Source organism: Gavialis gangeticus, unplaced genomic scaffold (genome assembly GCF_001723915.1).
Source record: "Gavialis gangeticus isolate Ggan-Ray unplaced genomic scaffold, GavGan_comp1, whole genome shotgun sequence".
NCBI lineage: Eukaryota > Metazoa > Chordata > Crocodylia > Gavialidae > Gavialis > Gavialis gangeticus.
The window spans coordinates 16,737,495-16,747,306 of record NW_017728993.1 but is presented as its reverse complement, the minus strand read 5'-3'; the positions used below and the strand labels follow the sequence as shown (position 1 = coordinate 16,747,306).

Here is a 9,812-nt window from a genome sequence, read left to right as displayed (position 1 = left end):
GTCTTTTGAGTCCTCTGCTTCCAGCAATACGTACAACTCATTGGCAAAGTGTATATCTCATCTTTTTCTAGTGCTAGTCCTGAGAGAGGAAAGCAACCTACACCAGCTGTCACTACCTTCATTAGCTCAGCTGGCAGGGATGTAAGATGCATGTAAAGGCTCCAACCATGACGGTGAACCATATTGGTATTAATACTACGCTACACACGTTTTCAGTTTGCATGCACACAAGCAAAATCCATGCACTTTCATAGCTAGAATTTCTGGATCTATGCAATTATCTCACTCAACTATTTGTTTTTAATATTGCACATGGAATTACACAAAACTCGGTTGCTAGGATCCCCTTCCTTAATTTAACCATTATGAAACTGATTAGTTAGTGGTCAGGAATAGAGTCAATGAGGCAATAGATTATGAGGCCTGGACATCACATAAGACCCGGTGAGGAAGCTCTCATTTTTTGCTCCTTCTATAGAGGAAACAAGACCTGAAATCTGGGATAGGAGAGTGGGTGTGTATCTGGAAGAACAGAAGAAAACAGTGCTACACGTTTAAAATTACTAATGAATTTCTGATTCTTTATGAGAGAAGGAATGTGTACTGAAAAGTTGAACAAGTAACAAAACTAGAAATAAAATTCATAGCTTATAGTTACATAAAAAACAGTAAAACTAATTTAGAGAGCCATTGGGACTTGACAGCACGACTGAATTGTTAGATCAGGAAAATGGGTTCTCCCCTGACTCTGCCATTGATTCACTGTGAATTGCTGTCCCTCCTTGCTCTCATCTTAAACATGGGGCTAATACTTATTTACTTATCAATGATGCTGTTATGATTTGTCACAAATGAATGGGTTTTATAGAGGCAGGATATGTGAAAACCCTATTGCTGTCAGTTAGAATTTCACCTAAGTAATGACTGCATGAAGGAGGCCAATAGCTGTAGATTGCTTTGTTCTCTTCTGGTAAAAGGAACACTCCATTCATTTAGAAATGTGGATCTTCCATTTTTTTATGTTTTTTTTTTTTAGTTTGCAATTAAGTACAGTTAAAGCAGCTGTACCTGGAGGCAACAGCTCCTTCTGAGGTACAGAAGCGTTCAAACACAAGCTCTTTGTACTTGGATTTTATCTTCATAAAGTGTTAGTATTACACTTTGCATTTCATTCTGGATCTGAAATAACTGAGATTACCAAATCGCTTTAATTAAAAAAAATAGTGTAAAATTATAGTTGGAAAGAAGTGTTCACCATTACTGTCCTATCTGTAGCCTGAACCTGCTCCTGTTAAAATCAGTGACAAAGCTCCCATTGATTTCTTTGGGGGTAGGAGTGAAACACTAGAAGAGATTTATTAGTATTTACTATTTTACTATTAGAATCCGTAGGAGCTAGTATGAATGGAAGAAAGTAACTCTGGAGCACAGGGGTGGTGCGGTGAGCCATCAGCATAAAAATGAGGGTTGTTTTGGAACAAAATTCCCTTAAGATAAAATGTGGAAGGGGATGGAGACCATGGACAGAGCTCTGTGAAACCCCCAGAGGAGGCTGGAAGGTGGAGGGAGATGATTTTCTGAAGGACCTGTTGAAAGAAAGTATAGAGAGATCAGAGGAAAATCAGGAGGGGACAGAACTGGGAAAGCCAAAGGAGGCCAATATCTTAAGAACAGTATGTGACAAAGGCTGGTCACGGGTGACACAGCTGGAGGGCTGGTTCTGTGGCTTGCTTTAGAAAAAATATTAGCAACATTTCCAGCTGAGCAGGCTCTGCAACCTCATTGCTGCCTGTCACCTGGGCACCACTGGTGACTGGAGCACAATGAGTCTGCAGGCTCAGGCCGTGCCTACATCACACAAATTCTTCCTGCGCGCATCTCCAAGATCCAGCATTTCCTGTTGGCTGCACTGTGCTTACCCTGCGTGGGAGACTCCATTGTACGAACTTCTGCTCTGGATGGAGTATGATCAGGGACATGCTCCAGCATCCCTGCTGTGGAACTGAGAAGGTCATCGAAATCTGTAGTGCCCATCCTCATCCCTCTGGGGCCGGATGGACAGTGTTCAGTTTGTCCATGGGCCAGATTCGGTCCGTGGGCCTAGTCCAGCATGTGGGGGTGGGGTGAGGTGGGGCTCAATTCAGCTGTGTCAGTGGCCCCGTCCCAATTGGGGAGGGGGGCATGCCCTGGCCCTCATCCAGCTGTGGTCAGTGGTGAGGGAGAAGGGAAGTGGCCTGGCCCCAGTGTAACCATGTGCATGGGGACAGGGGTAGGGTGCATGCCAGCCACGTTGTGAGGCTAAGGTGGTGTGTCCTGGCCTGCAAATTTGGCAGTCGAGGAGAGGCGCCAGTATTATTTGGTACTGCTCCCCCGCCACCACATTTCCTGACCTACGGGGAGCCCCGCGGACCAGATCCCACAGGCCAGAGGTCGAGCAGTCCCTGATCTGAACCATGCCAAGGACACATCCTTTGATTTTTGCCTTTTCCAAAAAAAAAAGGACACGGCAGCGCTTTTCTGCTCCTCCTCCCTCCCCGCAGGGAAGACTGCGCTACGCCAGCCCACAGTGCTGCTGGCCTCCAGCCTATGCCCAGGCCCACTAGGATCCTACAAGCCTCCCTCAATGTCACTAAACGCAGAGCATCCGGGAGGCAGCACAGGGGCCACACCTTGGCACCCTCCAGGTCGCCACCAAAGGCGCCATGCGGGGAGCCCAGGGGGAGCAGCATACACTCCCCCAAGGCCCAGGGCTGCCCATGTGGCACTGAACAACCCAGCGCTGGGCAGGTCCCTAAGGGCCCCTCAGAGGCCCCGCCCCCCAGAAACCACGCGGCCCCTTTAAGGGAGGCGGGGCTTGCGCAGGCCCCGCCTCCAGTCGGCTGAGGCTCATTCACTTCCGGGTCGCGCGGCTGCTGCGGTCCCGGCGTGCTGCTGACTGTCGGGGACCCTGCGCCGCGATGGTGAGTAATTCCCTCCCCCCCCCGCGCAGTGGTGCGGTCCGGCTCGGCTGGGCTCGGCTGAGGCGGGCGGAGCGGCCCAAGTCCAGGCCGGGGGGAGGTATAGAGCTCGGCCCGCGGAGCTGAGGCGGACGGCGGGGCCTGGCACCTGGCGGGGGGTTGACGTCCTGCCCTCCCCTCCCTGTTCTGATGGAGCACCCTCCCTCCTCATGAGCGGGGTAGCGGGTCGTGCCCCGTGACTGACCCGGCCTGGTGGAGCCAGAGTCCGTTCCCCCCGGGGGTTGGGCGGTGTCAGGTGGATTTGCGGGACAAGGAAGAGCCGGGGGCGAAGGTCGTTGTTCGGCACCCGAGCAGAGTGCGCGGGACCGAGGCTCCCCTAGACATGGGCATGGGGAGGGCAGGCCGTTGCCCACCTAGTGAACATAAAAGCCCCCTCTTAATTTGGGGGCTGCGAAGTGCATGTTGAGTGCTAACGGGGGGCAGCTGAGGAAGAGAAGGGGGGGGCAGAGGGAAGGTCATTGTTTAAAACAAGTGCACCAAGAGTCAGAGGAAAGCAGCCCCGGGAGCAGGATGGTGTCCAAACGAGCTGGTGGATGCAGGGCGACCGGGGAAGTGTGGGCCAAGGCCCACTGAGTACGACTGTATGCCTTCCTTAAGGAGGGAGCACTGAGTCCTTGGGACAAATAAAAGACACCCACGGAGAGGAGTGAGGGTCATGGTTTCAAAACCAGCGTGCCAAGGTGGGGACGCTGAGCAGAGCACACCAGACTGCCTGCAGGCCCTCAAATGAGTCTGCGGAGCCAGCAGGTGCTGTTTGACGCAGGCCTTTTTGTGTGCCACACGGTGACATGGGTCAAAGGCCACCAAGTTTGTGTGACAGGATACCAGGCAGGATGGGCCAGTAAATGGCACATCTTAGGGCTATAGCAGCAAGAGCCGTACAAGCGATGGATGCTCTTGATACAGTGAGGACCTGGCCAAAGTCTCCAATGTGCACCTGGAAAGCAGTCCTTCATTTTCTCATTAAGATTAGGCCTCAAATTTGGGATAAAAAATGTGGACGCTGTTGTAGTTCAGAGTATATATTTAGGAGATGTTTAGATGTGTTCACTTAAGAAAGTAATGCTAACAAGTCTTAGTTTGTGGCCACAAATGTATCCTTTATTTATGTAGTTCTGGAAAAAAGCACTCATCAAATGCTTTTGCTGGTTAAAACAGTAACTGACCTTACAAGTTGAATTAGTTGGGGACCCCTTTCCATGACAGCCCCTGGGAGTGATTGCACTGACCCTCTGGGTGCTATTCTTTGCCCTACCTTCTTTCTGACTTCAGATTAACATGGCTAACCACATCTCTGACACATAATCTCCAACACACCACGTTCAGTCTCTATCTTATCTCTGTCTCAGAAGCTTGGGAAAACAGATGAATATTGCAGAGGGTCCAGAAAGCTAGCAGCCTTTGGTACAAAGTCAAGAAAAATGAAAAGTCAGTGTTGAGGGGTATTCACTAAATGGAGTCTGCCAGTGGATCTTTTGCGGCTGTACAAGATGGCTGCTTGTTAAGCTTGCAGTTGTCTGTGAAGGATTTGGGGGGAGAGGAGGGTAACACCCCCCCCCCAATCATTTATGCCTTTAGAAACCTAAAACAAGCATCTTTTTAGCATAAAAAATACTCTTTTGCTAGTGGTCTAGGGAAATCTGGCTAGAAGTTCCCTAAAAAAGGGTTAAGGATGCAATGCATTATTGGTATGTCTTTAGGATTAGGAATGAGTCAGTTTCCATTATAGTTGTAATGAATTTTCATGGGGGCTGTTTAGTTCCATTGTTAAACATAAATTACTGTTCTGCAAAATGTGATTAGGTTCCCTGTTCCATGTACTAAAAATGTACTGCAGTCTCAAAGCTGATGTGCTGTTAACATGTAGACCTAAAAGATCAAAGGAAAACACTCTAGTTGCAAGGACTTCTAAACCAAATGTGAGGTTACCATTGCTTTGAATTGGAGGGGAAAAAGGAAATATCAAGGACCTCTGCATATTCTTCTTGCTGGAATTAAAAAAAAAAAAAAATCCATGCTTCTTACAGTGATCGGTGGCATTGCTTTATGCATTTGACAATATGGGAGTTGAAAACTCAGAAGCAAGTGTTATGTTTCTGGTAGACCAATGTCCTTGGATCCAAGGTACAGAATTAAGGTGGTTCTGCTGCATTGGAGAAGTCAGCATTGTGCTTTTTATGATTGCAGCATGACTCATTTTGAATGTGAGCCCTTCCATAATGAAGACCAAAAAGTAGAAGCAGCAGCAGAATTAATAGGGTATTTAAGGACAAACCAACCAAATGTTACTATCAGAGCTGAAGTTGGTATTAGTTTCCCACAAAGTGCGTAAAAGAAAATGAAGGTAGCAATATCATTCTGGGAAAAGCTCTGAAGATTTTACAAGTTGATTCAGGAGAAAGTCATAAAAGCCCTGTTTTGGGGGGTTTTTTACTTGTGCAGAAGACTTTAAACAGTCTGAGATGCAAAGCTTGCAAAAGAGCCGGATGTTTTCACGACTGAGGGGGTAGGACCACAGTTGCGACAAATGGAAAAGACCTATAGGACGGTGAAATTAGCCTCCCTGGGAGGTACGTCTGTAATTTGATAAATGTCAGATATATTACTTTGTACTTCAGTTTTTCTGGCAAAGAGATTGGGCTGGTGCCAAAAGCAATTAATAGCACCAGTGTTCTGACTGCTGTCAGAGGTTCAAGCAGGAAATTATAAGCTCTAGAGCTAACATGAGCAAGAGACACCTTTTATTCTGTGGGGTAATCTTCAGGAGGTTTTGAGGAGTTTGATCTCCTAATCGAGTCGGCAGTTCTCAAATGCATTAAGCTATTTTCTAATGTTTTGCCTCCACTTAAAAGATAATTAAATTAAGTGATTAGCCAAATTTCTCTTTAAGAATACTTCAGGTCTCCTTATGTCATAAAGTGGCAAAAGAGGCTGGACATCCTTTGGGATTTTTTTTTTGGCTCCATGTCATCTTTAAGGGTACATGATATGCAGCTAGAAGTGATGCTTACTGGTAACTCCCTTCTTGTCAGTGTAGAGACAGAAGAGGATGTTGGAGTCATTATTGATGCCAAAATGAACATGGGCCGACAGTGTGGGGACGCGTTCAGGAAGGCTAACCATATCTTGTCATGCATTCACAGATGCATCTCGAGCAGGTCCAGGGAGGTGATCCTCCCCCTCTATGTGACACTGGTCAGGCCGCAGCTGGAGTACTGTATCCAGTTTTGTGCACCACACTTCAAGAGGGATGTGGACAGCATGGAGAGGGTCCAGAGGCGGGCCACTTGTATGGTCAGGGGGCAGCAGGGCAGGCCCTACGAGAAGAGGCGACAGGACCTGAACCTGTTCAGCCTCCACAAGAGAAGGCTGAGGGGGGATCTGGTGGCCATTTACAAACTAGTCAGGGGGGACCAGCAGGCACTGGGGGAGTCCCTGTTCCCCCGAGCACTACCAGGAGTGACAAAAAATAACGGTCACAAGCTGGCAGAGGGTAAATTCATGCTAGACATCAGGAGGCGCTACTTCACGGTCAGGGTGGCTAGGATCTGGAACCAACTTCCAAGCGAAGTGATGCTGGCTCCTACCCTGGGGGTCTTTAAAAGGAGGCTGGATGAACACCTTGCTAGGGTCGTTTGACCCCAGTACTCTTTCCTGCCATGGCAGGGGGTCGGACTCGATGATCTGTTCAGGTCCCTTCCAACCCTACCAACTGTGAAACTACGTAATAGTATGAATCTTAGAATGTTGCAAATTTGAAATGCTAGAAAGAGTATAGAACCTCTGTGAGGCAAATAAAAATAATCTACTTTTTCTCTGGGGAAACTGAGGCAGAAAGGTTGAGTTGCTTCTCATAGGCCACAGGGCAGGTTTGTTGGAACAGGGATGATAACTTGGAGTTTCTTGGCTCCCACTCCTGGACTTGAACTTTAAGACTGTAATGTCTTTTAGGTAACAACTGTGATTTGGTAAAAAATGGGATTAAGGTAACATAAAGGTCCTTTAAAATGGGCATGGTCAACATTGCTTCTACCCCCTCATTTAAAAAAAAAAAAAGAAAAAGACAGCATCCTAATGAATTTATGCCAAAGGATCGCTTGAGGCAGATGAAGAAATCGTGGACGTGAAAGATGAAAGCTTCAGAGCTCTCATTTTAAAGGCAAGATTACATTTCTGCTGTAGGGTCAGATGCATCAACAGTTGATACCATTATTTTCAAAATTGCATGAGAGATCATGTACCAGTCATTCTGCCTCCTTTTTTGTTAATGTTGAGGATGATTCATAATGTGTGTGAGTCATTACTTGTGCTGATGGAATTAGTTGGATTGAAAACAGTAGGCAATTATTGGGCAATAGAATTTAATTTAAAGAAGTATGTTAAATAGTTACTGTTATGTATTGATCAAAGGAAGTCTGGAGGTTTACTCCCTGGTTTGCTTGTAGGCAGTACAACATTAGGGACAACGTTCTGTAACAACGTGATGTAGTGGTTCTCGACTTTTTTAGACTTGGGGCACCCCTGGATAGATTCAAAACACCCATTGGAAAATGCCAGTGTTTAGTTTTCACTTGTTTTTTGACTACAGAAAAATAGTAGAGCAATTCTTTTGCAAAGAACTCGAAGACCTGAAGAGGGTAAAATGTTTTTGAATGGTAGGGATTCCTTTTTTAAATCTTGGGGTTTATCTTATGAATGAAGTTTGCAGACCTAACAATTCTAACATGTGGCACCTTGTGGCATCCTTGAAAGGATCTCAAGGCACTCCAGAGGGTTGCAGCGTCCTGGCTGAGAATTGCCACTGTAGGACAATAAGGAAAAAGAATGATGGCCAGAATTGGAAACAAGACTATAAGAACTGTAACTTTATTTCTGTACAAAACGCAAGAGACATTTGTTTCTTTAATCTTGTACTCTAATAGCTTTTGGGTGCATCTACTCATGCTCTTTACTGGTCAGTAGACTAATTTACGGCACAGTAAAGTGTCGTTGTCTACATGTGCACCGCAGTTAGGATGCAGTAGATTAATTTACTCCAGTGTAGAATAGTCCTGTCAAACACAGGTACTTATCCAATGGTGGAGTAAATTACTGCATTTAAATGCATGCGTAGATAGTGATATTGGGTTTAGTGTACTTTGGCTCAAATTGTGCAGGAGTTTATTCAGTCACATTAATTGCACGTGTAGATGCACACTTGGTCACTTAATCGTCAATCTAAATAGAACATTAATGAGACATGAAACTTGGTTTTTAGCCAGAGTGAAGCAGGATGGCATAATTTAATCAGAGGAAAAGAAGTCAGTCGTAGTCCTGATTCAGATGAGCAGGCAGGAGACCTTAATTTAAATAGTCAGTTTTGATCCTGGTTTTGAATTTGTATTCTTTTGAAAAGAAAGGTTTCTTGTCACTGTTTAGCCTAATCATTAAAACATCTTTATGTGCAGCTCAGTATAGCCTTTCCAGTATGTTTGGTACTTCCTTTTGCTAACTGTGTCATCCTGGTATAATATACATCTAGTAAGCCATTATTACACCTGAAGACTAACTTTTTCACTTATTGTGTTAAATAATGGCAAATAACTTTATTTTTGCCTTGTGTCAAGTTGCATTTGGATGGACAGTTTGGTTGATGTGCAAAAAGCAACATTTTAAATAGCTTTTGTTTAATGACAAAATGTTTTAAGTTTGCTGAGTATATAAGGAAAAAGTCAGTTGATCAAAATATTATACCCTTAAAAATAACAGATTTTATTATACTAAAGATGTAATAACTGCGGTTTATGAATTGAATGACAGTTTGGGGTTATTAAGGGCCTAATTTCTGGAGGTTTTTGAAGTGCTTTTTTGAGTTGGGCACCTCCTTAGGTGCCAAAATACCTTTGAAAATCTGTTCCCATGTCCTTTATATGTTTAGAAATAGGGTAGCTTATTTTCCCCCATGTGGATTGTATTCAGAATTTGGAAGAAAACAAGTTTTCCTGTTCTTTCTATTCCCACTTGGTTTCTTAACTGAATGAATTGGTAAAATTGAGGAGGATAACCTCTCCACATGTTAGCTAACCTAAAAAAATGAATTAAGGCAAAAACCTTCCTGTGTAACAAACTGAAAGTACTTACCTTCTGGAAAGATGTAAACAGTAGCCTTTTCTCTATCATAAATACAAAAAAATGGATTGTAAAATACATAGATTGCAATCAGTGTGGTTTGTGACACTTGTAAAGCTTGAGTTCCCTTTAGAGTGAAGGTTGCGGGTTCCCTGATTTTGTTATTTACATAACTAGAAAAAGCATAGATTGATTCATAGGTTGTAAGGCCAGAAGGGACCTTGGAAGAACAGTGGGTCCAGCCCCCTGCACCAAGCAGGAAAGATAACGGGGGGGTCAGATGACCCCAGCAAGGTGACCGTCCAGTCTCCTCTTGAAGGTTTCCAGGGTAGGCAATTGCACCACCGCTGGAGGAAGCTTATCTTTCAGCTCATTAAAATGTGAGGGTGGTTTATTGATACAAAGTCTTACATTTAGATCTTATTTAATAAAATCAGTTGGACTTACTATGTAAGTTGTCATAATTTCATTATTAATTTTAAATGAACCTTAACAGAATCATATGCATTTTAAATTTAATCTTATTCTATGCTGTTTCATAGTTCTAGCAACAGCTAATTTTTGGACCAAACTGTTCATTGTTGGCACTCAGCACATTTATTTTGAATAATGCATTTTTAAATATTCCAAGTGTCCTTCCTCACTCCTCCCTGTCCCCAACATCGGTTCCCCTCGTTTCGCATCCCT

The 9,812-nt window shown here is 44.6% G+C and overlaps 1 protein-coding gene across 2 annotated transcripts in view; it reads left to right on the top strand.

The window, feature by feature from the left end:
• Positions 1-2,882: 2,882 nt before the first annotated feature.
• Positions 2,883-9,812, top strand: part of ZYG11B (zyg-11 family member B, cell cycle regulator) — a 37,489-nt gene continuing 30,559 nt past the window's right edge. For both annotated transcript variants that reach the window (XR_002094644.1, XM_019501288.1), the window contains exon 1: positions 2,883-2,960. Coding sequence is in view for 1 of the 2 variants with exons in the window: in XM_019501288.1 (XP_019356833.1) it covers positions 2,958-2,960 (3 nt within the window). In the remaining variant the exon portion in view is untranslated. The remainder of the gene's footprint in view (positions 2,961-9,812) is intronic.